This window comes from Melopsittacus undulatus, chromosome 5 (genome assembly GCF_012275295.1).
Source record: "Melopsittacus undulatus isolate bMelUnd1 chromosome 5, bMelUnd1.mat.Z, whole genome shotgun sequence".
NCBI lineage: Eukaryota > Metazoa > Chordata > Aves > Psittaciformes > Psittaculidae > Melopsittacus > Melopsittacus undulatus.
In genome coordinates this window covers 53,811,613-53,834,013 of record NC_047531.1, presented here as the reverse complement: position 1 = coordinate 53,834,013, position 22,401 = coordinate 53,811,613, and the positions used below count along the sequence as shown (strand labels likewise).

Sequence of the window (22,401 nt, the reverse complement as noted above, 5' to 3'; positions counted from 1 at the left end):
AGGTCTTGGATGCAATGTGGAATTTCAATTATATTTATAAAAAAAAAAAAAGTAATTGAGGGTCATGTTAAGGCCTGTTTCTGTTCAAAACCAAAAAAACCCAAACAAACTAACCAACCAAAAAAAAAAAACCACCATAAAATATCCCCAAACCACCAAAACCCCAAAAAACTTACTTTAGCTATTTAATTTGGAACTACAAGGCTCAGGAGACTGACTGAAAGAAGGGCATGGGGCTATTCATCTCTAAATTATCTCTTCAAATCTAGTCAAGGTCAGCAGCAAGCAGAAGTCATTATCAATGTATTCATTATCTTAGGTGAAATAAATTAGTAATGTCAGTTTGAAGAGTAAACTAAATCAAATTAAGATCACTTTAATTCTGAGTAAATGTGTCTGCACCAAAATTTAATACATGTTAACTAATCCACTCTAAATGCACACATTTAGGCAATTTTCACTAACTTTGCTATTGCTGAGTACTGCAAAGCACATAAGTGGTACAAGTGAACTGGGAGACTGAAACTTTTTCTTATTTTAGGGCTGAGGGACTTACTGGTATCAAAAGGTATGCATCTCTTAGGCTATTAGAGAAATACATATGGAATCTGTTTACTTTTAATTTTAGCTGGTCTTACATTAATCTCATTGAGCTGCAGGCAGACCTGAAAAGTAACTTGTTCACTTGTAGTTGATTTTCTATTCATCTTTTAAGCTGTACTTTTCTGACAGGACTTTTAACAAGTTTTTTTGGTCCACAATAGGATCTTCTTGATCATAAGAGTCAAAAAAACCAGTTGAATGCATAGTAAAGATTTCTATCAGCAATACCTAGGCACTTCACTCTCAAGCAGCAATACTGTACACTGCTGTCTATGCAGTGCAGTTAAGCAATAAGATTTCCTCCAGTAATTGTTCTGTCAAATAGAAGGAAGTTATGGCTTAGATTTTGCCATTTGCAACTGGAAACTTCATTATGAGAGATTTTCTAGAAAAGACACAGATTCCCTGCTTTTCTAATCCATGCATCTTGAACAATCTGAACTTACTTGCAACCCAAGAACAGCCAATGCATCCAGAACCAAGTCAGGACCAACATGATGAGGGAGATGGGGAAACTGAACAAAAACCAGGTTCCAAAATTCACCACTTCAGCCTTTGGGTAGTGGCTGTAGAGGAAATAAAGGGTGAACAAGAAGTTAGAACAGTAAAAGGACAGGCACCTCCAGTATACATAGATGCACATGCACCCCAATGCGTATATATGTCATGGCATGATAGAAAAATTGTGTCACTATGTGTTTTCAACAGCTGCATTATATGTGCATAGGGAGATCAATTGCCATAGAATGTCAGACATTGACCGTGCCTGATCAAGAGATGAGCCATATAGTACTTCTTTAAGACCAGATGGTCTGGATTGTCTAGCCACACACAAAACCCCTTAGGGTTAGTAGGAGTGAAATTCTGGCCTTGTTGATTTTGTTAAAGCTTTTTAATGATGACAGACTAAGGAATTATTTCACCTGGAATCTCTATTTATGTCTTACTGTCAATCAGACAAATAATGACTGTAGTCTGCTGGGCTCTGACAAAAATGTCTGATGTGCATTTGGTGCAATTGTTATAACAGCAAGATCTTTGAAAATAAAGTAAAATCTGAATCCTTGGGTTAAGGATGGCTGCCAAAATTAGTTTTCTTTGCTATCACCATTTCAGAGAGAGAAATGAAGGATACCATGACAACAGTGGCAGCAGTAGATACTCAGAATCAGCTCTGTGCATGAAGAAAAGTTACACTTCCTCCATCAGAGAAGGAAACAAAATTGCCTTTAGAAAGACTGTCTTACAAGGGCTCATTGAGGTGGTAGATAACCTCTGGGGAAAGGCACAGAGACAATAATGACCCAACCATCATTCTCACACAACCAGAATATCACTTACTTGTTGAAGTGCTCTAAGAATATGAGACTAGTCGAGGTCCCTATGATGGTTGTCAGTCCTCCAATGGTTGCTGCATATGAGATACTCAGTGAGAGGCATTTACAGACCATGTGGTCATGTCTGGTCTGATACCGGTACTTGGTGGTCAGATGCAGTTCTGAGGGCTTAGGAGGCAGGACCAGTATCTGAGCCTGTGAGGGAATAGATTAACCAAAGAAAGCAGGTGATCAGAACAGCAGCCCACTGGCTCTAATGCCACGGCAATATTGGTCCCAGAGTAACAACAGGTTTGCTTGAGAGGGGGCAGTTCTTTCTTCACAGGGATTAACTGCGGTCAGAGCTTGAAACCCATCCAGGGGCATGAAATTGCCTGTTCTGTGGCAGAAATGTAAGACAAACAATAATCAGACTTCTGGCTATGGCTTGGGCCAGCTCCAGTTCTGACTGGAATCTCAGAGGGATACCAAAACCCTCTGTGGGCTGCAGGGGCAGGATGCTAGAACTGCAGCAGTAGGAATTCATAATCCTTGAGGCTTATGAGCAGCCACCAGACATATGCTTGGTGGTCTTTTTGCACTTGTACTGACTCAGCACCTCTAATTAGGAATAGAGTGCTAGGTGTCTCAGAAACAGCATAAAAAGGCTGTGCAATGGGTAAAGGGAAGAAAAAAATGCAGGAAAATACTGCTCCAAAAGAAGCTTTTTTAGCAGTGACAGGAAAGTTTCTATATTGAAAAATCAGCTTGAAAAAAAGGAACAGTATTTCAAGGCACTTGACATGCATCCCAAGTTTGTAATTTAGAATCAGGAAAAATGCAGCAAATGGTTCAGATAGATTGCTAATTTTAATAATTTGAATTTGGGTTTATGTAGTAAAATCAGTCATGCTATGGCTCATCATCATGGTGAGGGGACCCTGGCTAAAATCTCTGTAGGTTAAAAGTGAAGTGAATATATTAGTTACAAAATAATGACTGATTATGTATTGGAAATGGGTATAAGAGATAATTAAGTATCGGGAGCAGCACATTTACATTTTTTTTTGAAGCATACACTCAGATTCTTTTGAACTGTGAATGCAAATTTGTGTGTAGATTTTAGCCCAGTCTTTCCTGGACATCATCTTATACCATCAAGATACTACATAATTGTAGTCCAAACAGCAATCATTCCTTGGATCCACTCAGGAAAAGTAGAAATTCGGCAATGGGCTGATGTAATGAAGGATTTTGGTGGTGGAGGTTTGGCAAGACAAAAAGTGGATACTGAGACTAATCGACTGAGAAGTTAAATGGTCCATGCTTGTTGCTGGTTTAGTTCTGAGTAGGGTTTTTTGAGTCAGGGCTATTATTTTTGTGTTGAGCTTTGTTTTGTTTGGGATTTGGGGGGTGGGGCTTGGAGGGGTTTGTTTGTTTCATTGTTCGTCTGTTCGTTTTTCCCAAGGAGGCTTTGCAGAAATAAAGTGGGTAAAACAGCGAAATTAGAAGGGAAACTTGTGATCACATTACTGAATGTAAAGCTAAAATGCATTGTAGTTGCCACTGGGGAAGGTCTTCTGAACATACCTGTGCTGGGGACATCTAAATGGGAGCAAGAACAAGCCATGGCTGCTGTAGGATGGTGGAGAACGATTTCATGTAACACAGCTTTCAAGGAACAAATATGAAAGAGTGGGAGCAGGTGATGGTCACAGCTATCTTTTACCTCAACCCCAGATCTAATGTCTACCTTACCTGAGGTAGGTGCTGCCTATTGTTCTTAGAATTCATCGTTCCAATAGGGTTGGTTATCATGTGCACACCATTCATATTCTGTAGGGAGGCAAATAAATGCCTTTGGATTAGCCTTTCTTCTCTTGCTAGGGGCACTTAAATCAGGATTTCTGATGTTTTGTGAAGGCCATGGGTAGTGAAGGAAAAATGAAACAAAACAAAAACAGAAAACAACCAAACAAAAAACACGACTAAAATTTGACTGAGAAAAAAGAAAATTAAAACCCAAACTGATTTTATTTTAAAGTGATCTTAAAGGTAAGATCATAATAAGTTTAGGTCTTCTCCCTCTGCTATGTAGGTGAATCTAACAGGTCCCTTGTTAGAGGTTAAGACTTGGTGATATGTGTGGGTTGTTCTAGTAACTGAGGTGTCTCAGCTGCAGAAGCTGGCAATACCCGGACAACAGAAGATTATATCTGAACCTGAACTTGCTATAAACTGTATGGAATTGCTAGTTTACTGACTCGATCTCAGGATCTCCAGCAGTAAGTACAACAAACACTGTAGAGCTAATGTTCCCCAATTTGATTTGTGCAAGCAGGTTGGTAGGTTAAATGCAAAGCAGGACATTCTGTATTATGTACTCTCTGTGAAAAACCACTACCTGTCTGAAATAAAGGAAACAGCAGCTTGTTGCAGAGCTGTGTGCACTTTGATGGTTCCTGTATTAGAAGACAGCATAACTCAGAAGATACTACCTACGACAATACCTTTGAGTGCATCAAGGAGTTGAAGTCAGTAGTAGTAGCACTAAAAACAAAGAAAGGAAAATAATACTTTAAAAATGCTTGTTCACCCAGATCCCTTAAAAGGCACACATCATGGGTAGGAGGGACAACATCTGCTGGAGAACTAGCACCTACAGAAATGGTGAAGAACTCTATTAATTAGCACCTCTTATGTGGTGACTTGGCCAGACTTATTTTTATGTTTCAGAGCTCTGTCTCTAGCTGTATAGTAGTGGGGCTCCACCTCCATGCAAGAAAAAAATACATATTCTAGGGAGTATATACCCCAGTCTAGGAAATGACTCCTTCACAGTAAAGTGAATCTCTGAGCAATACAGTGCTACTGCTGACTTGTTCTACTCAAATTTTTCCCCTGCCAACCTCCAATGCTTTCTGAGCACCTACCTGTATCACATTAAAGTCTTCACAAAAATCTTTCCTGTGTAGCATGTGGACTATGCAAACAATCCACTGAACTTTTATTTTGACACTGAAACCAGATTTAATTCCAGAAGATTCGCTACTTTTCTTCTCCTACCAAATTTCAAGCTCTTTTTCAAGTAATACTTTTTAAAAATAGTTCTGTCATGAAACATCCTACACATACTCTTCAGTAGGACTTAAAATGATTAATGGCACAATGACAAACAGAAAGCTTGATTCTATACCTCACAAAAAATATGTCTGGGATGAAAAGAGATAGCAGAGGGAATACTGGAGAACCCATTAGTCTCCAGACTAATGACAAAACTATTCAGAACTTGCAAGTTAACTGAAAGTAATCAATATGTGGGGTTTGAATTATAGTGTTTGTTTTAAAGTAAATATTTAAAGGTGTAGCAAGAACTTGTTTCTCATTTATCTTAAATGCTAGTTAACAATATAGAAGGAGCTCAAGAAGGGACTGTGCAATTTATTCTCACACCTTGTAAGAAAATGCTCTTCAGGATTTAGCCAATAAGATAATTTTAAGATGGTAACTTTGAATATTCTCTCACATATCTTGAACTGTTGGTTAACTTGATAATCTGACAAAAATTAGTAATTTTCTTGATTTGCCCTTTTAACCTTACTAGATCTTATCCAAGAGACCTGGTTGAAACTGTTAGTGTCTCAAACTTCTGAAGAACTTTGTTTATATTGAAAGAAATATTTTACAGGTTTTTGGTGGAGAAGAGGGATAAGTTTTGTTAGTTCCTCCCCCCCCGTTCCCCTGCTCTCATCTTTCTCTTGAATGCAGACAGTTCAGGCTTTCCTCAGGAATTCTCTGTGCTTTCCCATTGGATATGTCCTGTGGGTACTCAATACTGTGCTTGGGTCCTCCTCATCACTGTTCCTTCAGGGGAGCAGAAATAAGAATATGTAGATGCCATTCTTTTATACAGTACAAAACACAGACTTCAAAAAAAGATTGTTTAAACCCTGAAAAATATTTTTCTTCTCTCTAAAATGGCCATAGAGTTAAAAATCCCAAATGAATACTGGGAAGTTTTAGTTAAATCCAAAGCATTATATTAATCCCATTTCTCATACAAGCCTTCCTTGTCAGTCACATGTGAAACATTCACTTGTAAGCTTCTGCTTGCCCTTCCTGGCTCTACTCCTGGGTTCATCTCTTTTCAACATGCATAGGGCTCAAATCTCCAGTCGTGATGTACAGGGTTCATTCTTACTCTTCATTGATGAAGATAAGCTCCAGTGAAGGTTGGCCATCTTTTTCGCTGAGATCTGCAATGAATGAAGAGAAAGCAGCCCTTAGGGTAAGAACTGAGCTGAGCCCCTGGGCCATACCACTGAACCTGGATAAGCTACAGCAAAAAAAACCTTGTCCAAGCCATCTCAGGTACTCTATGACCATTATGCAGCATTTTATTGTGTCATATCATCCTGATCATGTACCTATGGCAATTAAAATAGTATCATACCTACATATGATAAGCAAGGTTAGATGAAAATATTTCCAGTCTGGAATCTATGAATTGAAAGAAAAGAGGGGTTCCCTTTTTCCCAAATCCTTTCTTTCTGGGAAGGAAAGAACAAAATGAACCTTGGAGCTCTTATCCGTTTTTTTCTGTGACACCTGCTCTGACCTAGGCAGCCTGGAAGGAGAGGGGTAAATGGGCAAGTGTTAGATTGTCACAGAGCACACTTTTTGGGTCTATTCTACCTTTCTTTGACTTTCTTCTCAGAGATCCTTCCAACACTGTAAAATCCTAAGTTTATGACACACAAAATCCAGCACATGCCCTAATGCATTATAGTTTCCTGGCTCCAATTCTCCCATCACATCTTGAAACTAACTTTTTAAAGAAGTGTCAGAGTACAAAAGAAAGAGTGTGGACCAGTATCTTTGTCAGTACAAGTCAGACAGCTCTGACCTTGATAGAATTTGGATAATGCATATCAACAAGTCTGGTCACTGATAAACAAATGAGAAAAGAATGGCCAATATTGACAAATACCTGTTGGCTTGTTTTCTTCAGTGGTGCTGCCTGCAGTACTGATGACCTCTTGCTCCTCCTCAGCATTCACTAGCTCCTGGAGAACTGCCTCCACAATTGGCATCACCATGGCTGTGGTGGATGTGTTAGAAAGCCACATGGAGAGCACTGTGGTGCAACACATGAAGCAAAGAAGCAACCTGGAGTGCAACACAGGGAAAACTTTTTGAGGCACTTTCAGAAAAGTTAAAGGCCTCCTTGCCTAACAGTTTCATTAGTTAACTGATAATTAAATTGGGTCTTTTTACAGGTGCCAAAATATTATGCTGTGTGCAGATAAAATGCTGCCTTGTGCTGATGACTGTTGTAAGACAACGTACCATTGGAAAACTTTTGCCACATGGAAATCATGATGGGGTGTGAGAAACAGCGGGTTTCAACATATTCAGGATTTAAGCAGCCTTTTGTGCTTCTTTAACAACAGGCAGAGAAGGAACAGAGAGACTAAAACCAGTATCAGTAAAAAATACAAATCAAAGGGACAACAAGCCAAGGAGTAGGAGCTGGCAGAAAGGGGATGAAAACAACTGGAAGCTTTCCAGCTCTGAAAGGCAAGATGGGTATAAAAAAGAGCCCCAGACCAAACTAGCTTTTGCCCATGGATAGAAAAGTCAGAGCTGTTATTTGATCTTTCAAGCTGCTGCTATCATGCTCATGCTATCCTGAAGTCAAAGATTCACTCACATGCCTGGCTTTGCTCCAGCCATCATGACCATGCGCAGGGCAATTCTCTTGTGAAGATTCCACTTTTCTACAGAAGCTGCAACACAAATCACGCCCATGAGGAGCAAAGTTGTGTTTTTGAAATATTCAGCAGCCACCTGAATTAAGGGTAAAGAGGAAACAGTCATTTAAAAAGCAATAATTACCCTACACAGAGAGCATGCTGAATGAGAAGAAATATGGTATCATGTTATTTCCCTCTAGAGAAAAAATGACAGGGAGCTGAAAAAAATGAAGAATTCATAAGTCAAAATGTTCTCTTTATTATTTTATGTTGCACTTGTTGGCTTCTGCTTGTTGGCTCAATAAGCACTTGATAGGTTTCTCAGCTTTGAAGAAATCAAGGGAAATTTTACTTCTTTGAGCAGGATGTTCACTGCCTGCAGACAATCAGTCATACTCAGATAGGACCAAACTGAAAAAGCCACAGACTCTGAAAGCAGTTTATTCATGTGCTTTATCTGCTTTTTGATGTTGGAGATGTCGTTGTCCATCTTGTTTATATTTTTTATGTCATGTTCAAACGTTGGGCAAGATGTGTCATCCCTAGTACCTACAGTTCAGGAAAAATGTCCTTTGGGACATGCTCTCTGAATGCAATAAAGGGATATTATTGTGATGATTCACAAACCCTGTGCCAGAGTTTTTCACATGGAAATCCATCTCCATTCTACCAAGAAAATAGGGGAAATTTTCGAAAAAGAAAACTTTAATTTAAAGAGGTTGAGCAAAAACATCAACTGGCTCAGGAAAAATATCAGAAATTGTGCATGCTCCTCTGAAACAGCATTCTTGAATCTGGGGCTTGCTAAGAAGATATTCTGTGAAGTGACTGAAAAAATAACAAATAAAACAAGCCAAAATGCTCACACAGACACACTCTCTTTTGCAAAAACAAATAAAATGTGAGAAAACAAAAGTTACAAACAGATGCTTGGAGTCTAGCCAAATTTTTCGTTTTTTTCCAACATAATCCTATCCAAGTTTTAACTGCGATATTTTTGCAATAACGTCCTTTCTTCCCTTTAAAACTATACCTCTAACAAAACGTAGGTGCCAGGATTTTAAAACAATTAAATTCAGTAGAAGCAGTATTTTTTCCATTGTCTTCTGTTATACTGGTGCTCCTCCATAAAAGTGCAAGAATGACATTAACATTATTTTGTGAAAGTGGCAGCTTATTAAGTATTTAATTATTCAACAAATCCCCATCATGACCTAAATAGACTTGGCCATCATAGATGTGTGCCAGAACTTTTAAATATTTTTTTTTTGGCTTCCTTTCACTGGTTCCTTTCCCATTAACTTTCTTTATTTTCTATCTTGTTAAAAAAAGATCTTGAACTCAAAGAAAGAAATCCTTCAAGCCAGCAGCATAAAGAAGCTGTTGCTTTCCTGTATTTCTTTCACAACCATTTTTGAGAAACAAGCAAATATTAATATTCTTATTAGCACACACATAGGCCCTTGTTCTCATGGGGGACTTCAACCACCCTGACATCTGTTGGGGCAACGGTACGGACTGGCACAAGCAATCCAGGAGGTTTCTCAATTGTGTGGAAGACAACTTCCTTCTGCAAGCAATAAAGGAGCCGAAGAGGAGAGGTGCCCTGCTTGACCTCGTGCTCACCAACAGGGAAGGGCTCATTGGAAATGTGACTCTCCAGGGAAGTCTTGGATGCAGTGATCATGAGATGGTTGAATTTGAGGTCCTCAAGACAGTGAGAAGAGCGTGCAGTAAGCTCACTGCCCTGGACTTCAAGAGAGCAGATTTTAGGCTCTTCAGGAACCTGCTTAGCAAGGTTCCATGGGATATAGCCCTAGAGGGCAAGGGGGTCCAAGACTCATGGTTAACATTCAAGGATCACCTGCTACAAGCTCAGGAGTGTTGCATCCCGACTAGAAGGAAGTGCAGCAGGAGGGCCAGGAGACCTCCTTGGATGGATAAGGAGCTGCTGAGGAAAATTCACAGGAAAAGAAGAGGCTTATAAAAAAGGTGGAAACAAGGACAGGTGGCCTGGGATGAATACAGGGATGTTGTCAGGGTAGTTAGGGACCAAGTTAGGAAAGCTAAGGCCCAATTGGAACTAAACTTGGCAAGGGATGTTAAAGATAATAGGAAGGGATTTTATAGGTATGTAGCGGCTAAAAAACAGACTAAGTACAATGTAGGCCCCCTCCGGAAGCTTTTGGGAGAACCTACACAGGACTTGGAGAAGGCTGAGGTTCTGAATGGCTTCTTTGCCATGGTCTTTACTGGCAAAGGCTCTGACCGCAGAACCCAAGTCTTGGAAGGTGGACGCAGGGACTGTGAAAACATAGACCTTGGGCCCATTGTACAAGAGGACCTGGCTCGAGACCATCTTAAGAACCTGAATGTACACAAGTCCATGGTACCTGATGAAATCTATCTGCGGGTCCTGAAGGAGCTGGAGAATGAAGTTGCAAAGCCACTGGCCATCATATTTGAAAAACCATGGCAGTCAGGTGAAGTTCCTGATGACTGGAAAAAGGGAAATATAACCCCCATTTTCAAGAAGGGGAGAATGGATGACCCGGGGAATTACAGACCAGTCAGTCTCACCTCTGTGCCTGGCAAAATCTGGGAGCAGATTCTCCTGGAAGGCATGCTAGGGCACATGAAAAACAACAATGTGCTTGGTGACAGCCAGCATGGCTTTACTAGGGGAAAATCCTGCCTGACCAATTTGGTGGCCTTCTATGATGGGGCTACAAAAGTGATGGACAGGGGTGGAGCAGTTGATGTTATCTACCTGGACTTGTGCAAAGCGTTCGACACTGTCCCACATGACATCCTTGTCTCTAAATTGGAGTGTCATCAATTTGATAGGTGGACCACTCGGTGCGTAAAGAACTGGCTGGATGGTTGCACTCAAAGAGTTGTGGTCAACGGTTCAATGTCCGGTTGGAGATCAGTAATGAGTGGTGTCCCACAGGGATCGGTGTTGGGATTGGTCTTGTTTAATGTCTTTGTCGCTGACATGGACAATGGAATTGAGTGCACCCTCAGCAAGTTTGCTGATGACACCAAGCTGTGTGGTTCTGTTGATACGCTAGAGGGAAGGAATAGCATGCAGAGGGATCTTGACACACTTGTCAGGTGGGCTGATGCCAACCTCATGAAGTTTAACCATGCCAAGTGCAAGGTCCTACACCTGGGTGGGAGCAATCGCAGGCACAGCTACAGGTTGGGCAAAAAGGAAATTCATGGTAGTCCTGCGGAGAAGGACTTGTGGGTGTTGGTCAATGAGAAAATGAACATGAGCCAGCTTCAGTGTGTGCTCGCAGCCCAGAAAGCCAACTGTATCCTGGGCTGCATCAAAAGGAGTGTGACCAGCAGGTCGAAGGAGGTGATCCTGCACCTCTACTCTGCTCTCCTGAGACCTCACTTGGAGTATTGTGTTCAGTTCTGGTGTCCTCAACATAAAAAGGACATGGTACTGTTAGAACAAGTCCAGAGGAGGGCCACGAGGATGATCAGGGGACTGGAGCACCTCCCATATGAAGACAGGCTGAGAAAGTTGGGGCTGTTCATCCTGGAGAAGAGAAGGCTGCGTGGAGACCTCATAGCAGCCTTCCAGTATCTGAAGGGGGCCTACAGGGATGCTGGGGAGGGACTATTCATTAGGGGCTCTAGTGATAGGGCAAGGGGTAATGGGTTCAAACTTAAACAGCAGAGGTTTAGACTGGATATAAGGAAGAAATTCTTTACTGTGAGGGTGGTGAGGCACTGGAATGGGTTGCCCAGGGAGGTCATGAATGCTCCATCCCTGGCAGTGTTCAAGACCAGGTTGGACAAAGCCTTGGGTGATATGGTTTAGTGTGAGGTGTCCCTGCCCATGGCAGGGGGTTGGAACTAGATGATCTTGAGGTCCTTTCCAATCCTAACTATTCTATGATTCTATGATTGTATATATACACACATATATACAACACACTAAGTCATGTTCTTAAGCTCCTGTGAGTTATCTGTACCTTAAACTGCGATGCAAAAACCCTGGGGTTTTTTTTTGCATTACAAAACAGCATATGGGAAATACTGCAGCATCGCCAGAGTTGATTATATTAAAATACAGAGGTTTTTTAATGTTCCTAAAGCAAATAATACATTCTCTGTGGTAGTCTTGCTGTCATATAATTTGATATTACATTGAATTTCTGTCAGGCTGCCTTTAAATTTTCCTTCTCCAATACGCTGCAGATTCTTGTAATGAAAATATATAACTACTTTACCTTTACGTTAAAAAAAAAAAATCCTGAAAATATTTAACTGTGTTGGTATGGAAATGTATCTGATTATATTACAGAGTTGTCACAACACTGGGAAGAATAAGACAGGTCATAAAACTCTTGGTTCATGCCTGACCCATTTATGGGTATTCCCAGAGCTAGACTGTGTTAGAAATTCAACAATTTAATGGTTGCTATATATTCTTCTGTGTTCTTATCCATATTTCTAGTCCTTGTAAATCAAGAGTGATGCCTCCTCACCCTCAAAAAAGAGAGAGAAAAATGTAGAGGAGGAAAGGTGTAGCTGAAATAAAATAAATTTTTGGCGTATCATGAAAGATTCAAAAAATTCAAAAATAACTCAAGTAAGCAAATTCAGAACTGATCATGGAGACTGTTTTGTATGGCTATTCTGCCTTAGAACTTATGGCTACAAGACAGCACTAAGGTTACAGTTTGGAAAAATGACTAGACATTCACCTGGATAACAAAATTACCTAGTGTTAACCGGTAAATGGTAACTGTGTTTAGCACATGTAATCTCTTGCCTTATACATAATTAATAACTTCTCTTTACATGGTTTTGGAGAAGTGGAAAGGTGTGATCCTTTGATGCAATAGGTTTTAGAAATTGTTCCTGATGCAGTAGCTGACAGGATGGACATACCTCTTGACTTATATATCCTTTCCTATATCTATCTTCAGTAGAAGAAAGAGCTGGTCAGCCCAAGTTACACATTACAAGATGCACCTTTTTTTCCTCCTACAGCTCTTAGTCTTGTTAATCTATTAAGATTAGTTTTATTCAAATAATTGTGAGTAAGAATATTAAATGATAAAATAGAGCATACTGGTCTGACCTCACTGGACTTCATGACTCCAAAAAGTGGGTATAGGAAAGCAGGAACTAAGGCTGCTGCACCAAGAGGTACCGCTTCAGAAACCCAGTATACAGCTGTCACAATCAGCACATAGGCACATGAAGCTTCCTGCAGAGAGAAAGCACAGAGGTTACATGACTGCCTCACGACATGCTGTGGAAACCTTGTGGACATGTTCGTAAGATTCATTAGACTGCAGGTGCCTGGACATAAACTGAACAAGGACTACATAAGGACCTTCTAGGGCGCAGTTGTTTGGGTGTGAAATCTAGTCTATCATCTGAAGGCCAGTTCCAGAAGATGGTGCTAATGAAAGTTTTCATGCAATGGCTAGGGAAAAACATTGGAATAAACATATTTATCAGCAGGATAATGGTTCCATGTGCATTTACAGATTTGTTTGATTGCAGTAGTCCAATACTTACCATGTGTTCAACTCCTCAGATTGGTCCTGTGGAGCTGGTATTTCTCTCCAATACTGGACAAGAACAGGAACTTGTAGTTTTCAAAATAAGATGAGAACATTTGTATTTGCTATAGCATGGATAAAGCTACATGCCGCGGAAAGGACTCAGTCAGAGACCAATATGATCAGACAAAAAGCCATTTATTGCAAAGCATTAACTCCTTATATACTATTGCTTACACACACCTACAGCAATTTGGCATATCATGATTGGATACTTGTCTTGAAGACTCTTAGTGACTAATATATAATTGGTTAAGCACAGGTGTGAGAACTTGACCTTGAACGCTTGCCAACAGTCCACAATTCTCATAAGTCAGTGAATTAAAGCTTCTTCTTATCTTGCTTGCTTAGGCTTCCTTGGGCCTTCCACGGCCTTGCTGCATTCCTTGGAGTTATTCATTCTCCTGTGAGAACACTGTCTCCACAGCTACAGTTTGGCTTTTTTTGGGGAAATACTCTGAAAAATTGTTTTGTTTTTTTTTTAACAGTGTGCAAACCTAAGGTTTTCGTCAGTTGATTTTATTTTCTCAAGTAATTTCCACACACCCGTGGAAGAAGACCACAGACCTGAAGGGTTTAGAGGCAGTGGATTAACAGAGTTAATAAAAAAAATTTGCGGCTGTCAAAGGTTCTGATAGAGAAAGCCATGACAACATCATGCTGAGTGTTCATGGAGAGTTGGTATATGATGGAGAAAGGTACCATCTGCTGAATATTTTAACAGGGAAACACAACTACTCTGCAGAAGTCTTCTAGTCAATTTTTTGTTAATAAGTATGCGCTTATGGCATGCAGTGGGGTTCTTAGGCTCAATTTGTCATATTTAGAAACCTGGGGACATTTCCTGCTAATAATTACAAAAATTACTAGGGCTAACTGGCAGTTCTGTGGAATTAGGTCAGCACTGATTTACACCACCTATAAATCTAAACATTCTTCATTATTCACTGAATATGAACTTATTGAGCTGTATGGTTCTATAGTTCACAATGGGTATTTTTTAGAAAATTCACTGTTCACAAATGCTATTTGAATGTGTTAAAAAGCAATTTCATTACTTTTGTTTCCTGACTGGATGACTCCCAAATTAAGCAGCTTTCAAGAAGTCACACAGGCAACTCCCACAGAATCTTGTGCAAATCAATGAGTGTGTATTACGCTTTTTTTTTTTCCCCATCAGTCTTATGAACAAGGTAGTAAAGTTTGAAGCAAAACTATACACGGATGTGGGTTCAATGGAATGAATCAATAGCTTGTATTTGCACGTCCTTTTTACATTACCTCTAACCAAGAGTCACAATCAGTTACTCCTCTTTTTTTAGTACTGCTTATAGCAACAAGAGGCAGAACAAAGTCCAGAAAAAAAGTTAAGATAGATTGCTATGTGGCATTTCATTTACTTGCTTAAAGATTGAAGCCAAACTTATCCAGAAGCTGACAGACCTCCTTTTCTGACTCCTATTTCAGAAAAGTGTGACATTAAACAGCTCTAATACAAGCAGGCAGGACCATTAAAATAGCTGAAATAAGGTTATCAGGAAACATAATTTCCTTGAATCAGATAACCTCCAATTAGTTTAGAGAAAAAGTATCTGAAAAGCTATCGAAGAAATGTAGCTCTGGATTGCTTCTTTATGAATGGATAAGAACTCTGAACCACACAGAAATATCTGTTTCTGTTGCTTAACTATTAGAGTAGTTTAGGTTTTAACTCTCCGTAGATGTTTCACTAGCCCTCTATAATCAGGTCTTTCAGGAAAATATTGAAATTAAAAATTGAAATTAACCCTAAGTTATAGCTTCATTACTACCAAGAAATAATATAAAAGAGCTTAGAGAATGTTGGTTTAGAATGGATGAGATTAGAGGGTTTTTTTTAATGTCCATGGATTGTGAAGCATGCATTTTACAAAATGGAATTGCCATGCCTTTTGAAACTCCAAAGATTGATGTTCAGTTTGTAACAACTTTGAGTGATCACTCTTTACAAAACAAACAAAAAAAATTACTTAAAAATTGAAATAATTTTAAAGGTGACATGACAGGCATCAGAGGTTTGTAGTTATTTCTACTAGGAAGACTGAACTATTTTAAATGAGAGTCACAGAGTTGGTGGATTAGCTTGTAAATATTAGCCAACTTGCTACTCAGTCAGCTTTAACTACATTGTACTTCATGGTTAATATTCCACAAAGAGCAGAGCATAGGGTCATTTTTGTGACTTAGTAACTATTTGACACATTTTACTATTTTTTAGCTCATTAATTTCTGCTAACATGTTACTATGTTTGCATGGGCTCTGTATGACATCCAGCAGTTGTCTGGATGTCATACACCCAGAGGAAAAAAATGCTTCTTAACGAAAAAAATTGATTTTTATTTTAAAGCAGTCCAGACATAAGATCCAAGAGATACCTTGCAAAAATGTATAAAATTAATTTCATCCTAACTGCATTCCAAACTATTTTCTTACTCCAAAAATAACTTCTCTTTAATTTCTTTGAGCATAGCTTGTTATCTTCTATTGCCCCTCTGTGTGTAGCCATAAATTAGACTTGTAATGGGAACAGAATAGGAGATAGGGAGGTTGGATCTCTATCAAAACCTAGCTCAGGGCACTGGTCTTTTTGTTTCCTATACCCTAGGCTGTAATCGATTTACAAACTAAAATAATGCATATTTTAAAATGGTATAAAACTGAGTAGGAAGTACTAGGAAAGCCAAGTTTTATAATCTCCACTAAAAACTTAAGCAGCTTGTCTAGCAACTTTCTCTGTTTTTGCAGTGCTTTAAAACAACTCGTTTCCAAGAAAACCATACAAATCTCTTCTATTTAATTGAACTGGATTTATATATTTAATCAATGGTTACCAGAGCTACTAAGTACTGGAATAAAGCAGTGGCTGTATAATTTTAACTGTTTCACTGTTTTCACTTCTTGCTGTACAGTTGAAAATTACTGTTAAGCTCATCTCAGGACTTGAAGCAAAGAACAGGAAAACATGATGGCTGGAGGGACTACCACCTATCTTCAATTAGTCCCTTACATGAAAGGAAAGGAGCTGAAAGGAAGGCATAGCTAAAAAATATCACAATAAGGGTCATGCATAAAACTGTTCGAACTAAAACATCTGAAGATCTCAGTGCTTAAAATAAGAACAAATTCTGTTTCTTGGTCTTGACCACTTAATGATGTGCATTGCGTATCTAGCATGCAGGCATGTGGTTAAGCTGTGCAAAGAAGAGGTAGTCTAGCCTCTGGACTACCTTCTCTGAGCTTATGGGATCACACTATCAATCTCTTCCTTCAGCTTGTGTAAGCAAAAACAAAGGTGACTGAACCTATGTCATCTGTTCCCTTTGGAAAGGGAAAAAGAATTCAAGCAAGTTTTCTCAGGTTTATTTTTGGCCCAACCATTCTTTTTCATAAAACAAAAGAAACTGTGGACAGTATTCCCATTAGCCGTATCTGCAAACAGCTCTGAATTCTAGTGCTCGCTGTTATTTCTTTTGCCACTACACATGTAATGTTCCTTTGAAGTTCCCAGAGTTGTGCTGATCAAAGAAACTGCAAGCTGATTCCCTGCAGAAATGGAAATATAAACCACCTGGTAATTCTGACTGCTAGAAGAAAGAAAACTAATAGAATTGTATGATGAATTAAAACATAAGTAAGTGAGCAGGAGACAAATTTGATCTTCAGGTTTAAGAAGTAATCATAGTCAAAGGGTTGTCATGAAGTAAATACTACACTAAACCACTTAAATAGTGTATTGTCAACTGAGTTCATTTGGTGTAATGTTTTCTTAATAGAATTATAAACATTTGTTTAACCTGGGTCAGATTTACAGCTATAATTTACCATCTGTGATCATTCAGGTATATATAAAATGGATGTAAAACATCATCTGGTGTCTTTTCATAACATTTGTCAGTAAAGCAACACCATGAGGTGCTGAGTAATAGCATAGAGGAGCTTGTAGCGTATAGTAGCAATTCTTGCAACAGTAGTGTTAGTTAACTTCTCTCTCAGCGCTCATATGATGATATTACAGTTCCCTTGGTTATTAAGAGTTTCCTTGTTGCATCGTGTGTCTCTGTGTCCATCAGGGAGCAAACAAAAGTAACAAATATTAATGCAGTAAATCTCATGTTTTCTAGGAGAGGCTCTCAAGGGACAAAAAACATATTGCAGTTATAATGTCATATAGACATGTCAGGAGTATCTATTCTTCTGTTGCCCTTCCAATGACGTTGGGGGAGAATTAAACTCTTTTTAAAAACAAACCTCTATAAAATGTTGAGTCCTGCTGTTTTCTGAAGAAGAGCATGATTATCTGTCATTCATTCTATCTTGAGAGGTAAGAGGTGGAAACCTACTATAAGAGGTCAGCCGAGACACACATCAAAGTTCAGGGAAGGAAAACCCATTCAAAGTGCAGCATACAGTTCAGCAGTATAGAAACGTTTTGTTTCCATGAATCCTGTTTTCCTTTCAATACAAAATACTACAGTTTTATTTTTGAAAGCTGCTATACAATTTCTAGCCTTTTGCCTTTCTATTTGATAAAGCAGAAGTATTCACAAATTCTCTGGTACTGGAAGAATTAATCTGTAGCAGTGTAGAGGACAGAACTGGAATTGCTGCACCATTTGGCCAGATTTATGTCTAGGACTATGTGGAAGCACCAGCTGCAAAATTTCTAATGCACTGCACATTTTAATAAGTTAAACATCACCATCTCTATAAGGCAGGAAAACATTCTCATTTTATGGTTTATGACTTCAGAGACGTGCGTAGAGAGGAGTTAACCACATGGCCAACGGCACTCGGTAGCTTCAAAATCGTATCAGGAATGTAGCTGCATTTACTCCTATTCCCTTGTCTGTGTGTTAAGCACAAACTGTTCCCTCCTTTGCATTGTTGTGTATGCCTATGAGACATCATTTATTAGCTACTGCCAGATCTGCAATGTTTCAGCAGAGGTACCTACATGTGCTTTAGAATAGATAGTGCCATGTATGGTCCTACATGTCTGTCACTGAGTCCTAGCTCCTGCCTCACTTGAGTTGCTGCCCTATAAACCCACACTAAATTGAAAGTCCCTCCTTGCATACTTATTACTAAAAACTAAATGCGTGGGATGTATTCCTTTTAAAGACCTCTCCTTAAAGGAAATTTTATGGATACGTTTGTTCTGTTCCCCTTCCACACACACATTATTGTAGAAAAAGAAAAGACACAATATTTCTCCCTTACAGTAATGTTTTACTATCTTCACCTGGTTTTTCAGCCCGCTTGTGACATGACTAAAGGCAGCTCTGGTTTTTACTATGATGACTTCTCAGTGACATTCCCAATCCTTTAAATTTAAGTCCTTGATTTTTCTAAGAACGACACTTGTTTAGGTCTTTGCTTTTCTTTTTCACACTGCAGATTTATTCAGCATGACTACCTACTGCACTCAGAGGTTTAGTTAAAAAAGAAAATTAAAATGTACTCACGCTACTGGGGTGTAAGAGTGGCAGAGGAAGCAGCAGAAGTGGAATTAGAACAACGAGCAAGAGATTTCTGGATCGAAGAATCTCCTTCATCATTCCCATATTCTTTTACTTTCTGGTGGCTTTCTTGTCCTTGGGTTTCTTTGATTCCTCAGATAATCCAACTTCCACTCCACGTTTTCTTTCACCTGTGCCTGGGTTACCCTGAAAGGTGTCTCACTGCCTCATTTCCTATCCCCACCCAATCGCCTAAAATATCTTTCTTAATTTATTTATTCTTCAATCTGTTGTTTTGAAAAGATTTTTCAACTAAAAAGACATTCAGTTTATGTAGGGCTCACCAGCAGATCCAAATTATTTTCACACCATAACATGCAGAGGCTTGCAAGTTGGAACATAGTGATCTTCTGACAATTTTTCTTTTTAATTCAAAATGACAGGTATAGCTGTGTTGAATCCTTATCCCCATGTTTTGCAAAGCTTTTTTCTTCCATCATCTAGCAGTGTAATTCCTGTTTTCATAAACCAGGAAAGATATGGTTTGGGCTGCTTTTCCTCCTGTTTGGTAGTCTGAATGTCTGAAATACAGGTTTCTCTTCTGCTAGAAAATTATCAAAACCAACAATTTATTGCACAGAAGCAAATATACAAGTATTCTTTCTTAAAAAAAAAATAAAAATTAAACCTGCATCTGAAAACTTCTCCAGGTTTTGTCTCTGCTATAGTTTTGGCTTCTACTTTGTATCTACCTTTACCCTACTTTTGCCTCGAGCTTAGAATTCGCAGCGTAGCAATTCCAATACAGATTATACTTGGTTGCAAGACAAAAACTTGCTAAAAAGCTTCATTCAACTCTAACTCACCAATGAGGACTGTAGAAGGTAGTAGTTGCTCCACCCATTATCCAAACACCAGTAAAAACTTTTGAGAAAAGCAGTAGCCTCCTCTTTCTGACATGCACACAAACATACAAAAAGACCTTTTTTAAGTTGCTGAACAGTTTGTTATTGTTTCAAGATCCCAGCACTGATGAGAAATAAATAATCATTGTTTTCTAAACAGTATCTTTTGTATTTCATGTTTCTTTCGTCCTGATCCATGAATGTCACATATTCATAAGGCATGGGCTAATCTCTGTACTGATTCACATGCCCTCAGTAACCATAGGATTCAGACTCAAACTGAGGATTTTTAGATTTTTTACTGTATTCTTCTAGTGGAGAAACATTTCTACAACTCTGCCATTATTAATGCTTTTTGTGGGGCAGAAAGTACTGGAGATTTAGGAGTGAATCCATTGGCTGGTTGAATCTAGGACCTGTAGAAAGGTATCCATTTGTCCTGTATCTCCTAGAAAGCCACAAGCTGAGATTTTCCACAGTCTCAAACCTTGCTTGCCTGTCTACTACTTACACTCCGCTAGTCAGACACAAACTGAGCTCCCCAGATTGAACTGAAATGACTCTGACAGAGTCTTGGCAAACTGGCAGACGGACCTGCAGAGGAGTTTGATCTGCAGGGTGCATTCTTCCTGGAATTAGTAATTATATCTAAGTCTGTGTAATGTTTCTAAACCTTGAAACTTCTGTCAAGCAACAGAACCTTGAGACCTTTGAGGGAAAATTAGCAATTAGTACTGGAAATAAGTATATAGTTAATGTGGAAATTTGGAGCTGGCCAGTACCAGGTAGGGAATTCGTATCTGTTTCTCCTTCTCACTTGAACTCTGGAAAACAAAGCATACTAATTCCTATTTATTACCTCCTCCTGCCCATCAAAAGGAAGAATGTTCCTTCTTCTTTCATACCATTACTCCCATGAAGAGTTTCACAGTCTGAGATAGCCAATTGCACAAACTGTAAGTTACTAAATAGTAAACCTGCCACTGGAATCAATACAATGCAAACCCAATTAGTTTTAGGTAGAATATTTTTATTATTACATTGATAGTCTCTGTTAAATTAACTTGGGCACTCCAAGCACATACCCAAGGAATAAATCTTTTTTACATTACACACAGTAATGGCAAGAGGGACACAAACTCAGAAAAAAACTTTATTTTCTGTTGAGGAGGTAAAGATTTCAATTATCGATTTCAAAGGTATGTATGCTATAGGGAACGTTTGGATATCCAAAATTATCTATAATTCTTTTCTATGGAGTAATTGCTGATGAGTAAATTTTGACCACTGGACAGTCTTGCTATGCAGTGAAAAGCATGTCTGGAACGTATTTTTTGGATGGTAACTGCTAGCATGCTTGCTGTGGTGCTCACTCTTGTTATCTTTGCAGACTTGGAGCCACTGGCTGTAAGAGATTTATGAACCTCTCTGTTTCCAGGCTTTTCCAGCAAGTGATGCTTCAGGGAGCCAAGAAACAGAGCTGGAAAGGCAGGAGTGCACTTTAAGGTACTTCCCCTCCATGTGTTTATAAAGCATAGTATGGGAAGAAAACACAAACACATGATCAGTGTTAATTCTCAAGGCTTAAAGAGCATGTGGGCTGTAGCGGAAGGCTGTTCTGTGGGCCCTGAGCTGTGTACGCAAGCAGAGAAAACAAAGATGCTCATGGCTCATGTCTTTGTGGTTGAGGTTTTCAGTTTTCTTTGCCATATGCCAGCCAGGCTTTGAAGATGGCCAACAAACATCTTCAGATATAAAAGTGCACCTACACATAAGTGCATCTAAATGCAAACCTGTACAGTTATGGATACACATACAGAAACCACTGGGAGAAACAGAACGGTCTTTTATAAGGCCTTTGTCCAGCTGCATGTCCCTAAGGCTGCTGTGGATCCACATTCCCATGAGTAATTGCCAAACCCAGTGAGCTCTGGCTGCTGTTTGCTGCAACAAGGCAGTGTTGGATGGAGATTTCAGCTTCAGTCCTTGGAGTACCCCTGTTAAGGGACACAGAAGGGTTTATTCCTTTTGCTCAGGTGATGCAAAAGCAGTTAAATGTGATTTAGAACAGAGGCTGGAATCCTGAGTTTGTTTTTACAGCCACAGTGATTTGTGATTTTATCCTTAAAATATTATGCAGATAGAGAAACAGGGAGTGCTGGTACGAAAGGATGAAATAAATGTTCAGCTGTTTTCCCATGCTCTGGAAGTAGAAGAACCTTTAATATCAATAGAGAAACAGTCTGTGTAATTTGTTCATAAAATTTAGGGGTTTTGCTTTAAAAGAGTTTGCATTTTTTGACGCTAGTCATCTGTCTGACAAGATTTATTTCCTTTTTCTGTCCATTTTCTGTCCATGAATTTTATAGTTCATAAAAATTAGTTGCACTATTTTTACAGACAGTTTTTGCTGCTGAAACAAGTACTGTTTCTCCACTGCTCCTAGACTCATAATTCCCATCACTGGACTGATGAATGTCCTTTCCTGCTAAGTGACTGGATACAATTGTCCCTTGACTGAACAATTTAGGATTCTCCATGTACTCAGCACTTACATGCACACCTACGCATGAACACACACACACATACACACACATTTACACGCAAGTAAATATATAATTTACTACCAAAACTGAGCCACATCGCTAAATTCAGCACCATGTTTTAATGCACCTTCCTCCCTTGCCTCAGGAGGGTTCTGAAGCATGGGTTTAGATGACCTACT

At 39.2% G+C, this 22,401-nt stretch overlaps 1 protein-coding gene across 1 annotated transcript in view; it reads right to left on the bottom strand.

Moving 5' to 3' along the window:
* The window catches only part of SLC13A4 (solute carrier family 13 member 4), a 28,178-nt gene extending 9,287 nt beyond the window's left edge, over positions 1-18,891 (bottom strand). Inside the window, exons 1-9 of the mRNA XM_005144397.3 lie at positions 18,778-18,891; positions 12,783-12,911; positions 7,633-7,769; positions 6,910-7,088; positions 6,121-6,175; positions 4,430-4,469; positions 3,678-3,755; positions 1,945-2,135; positions 1,050-1,169 (exon numbers count right to left, since the gene is read on the bottom strand). Coding sequence (XP_005144454.2) covers positions 1,050-1,169; positions 1,945-2,135; positions 3,678-3,755; positions 4,430-4,469; positions 6,121-6,175; positions 6,910-7,088; positions 7,633-7,769; positions 12,783-12,911; positions 18,778-18,876 — 1,028 coding nt within the window. The 5' untranslated portion in view covers positions 18,877-18,891. The remainder of the gene's footprint in view (positions 1-1,049; positions 1,170-1,944; positions 2,136-3,677; positions 3,756-4,429; positions 4,470-6,120; positions 6,176-6,909; positions 7,089-7,632; positions 7,770-12,782; positions 12,912-18,777) is intronic.
* Positions 18,892-22,401: the final 3,510 nt, after the last annotated feature.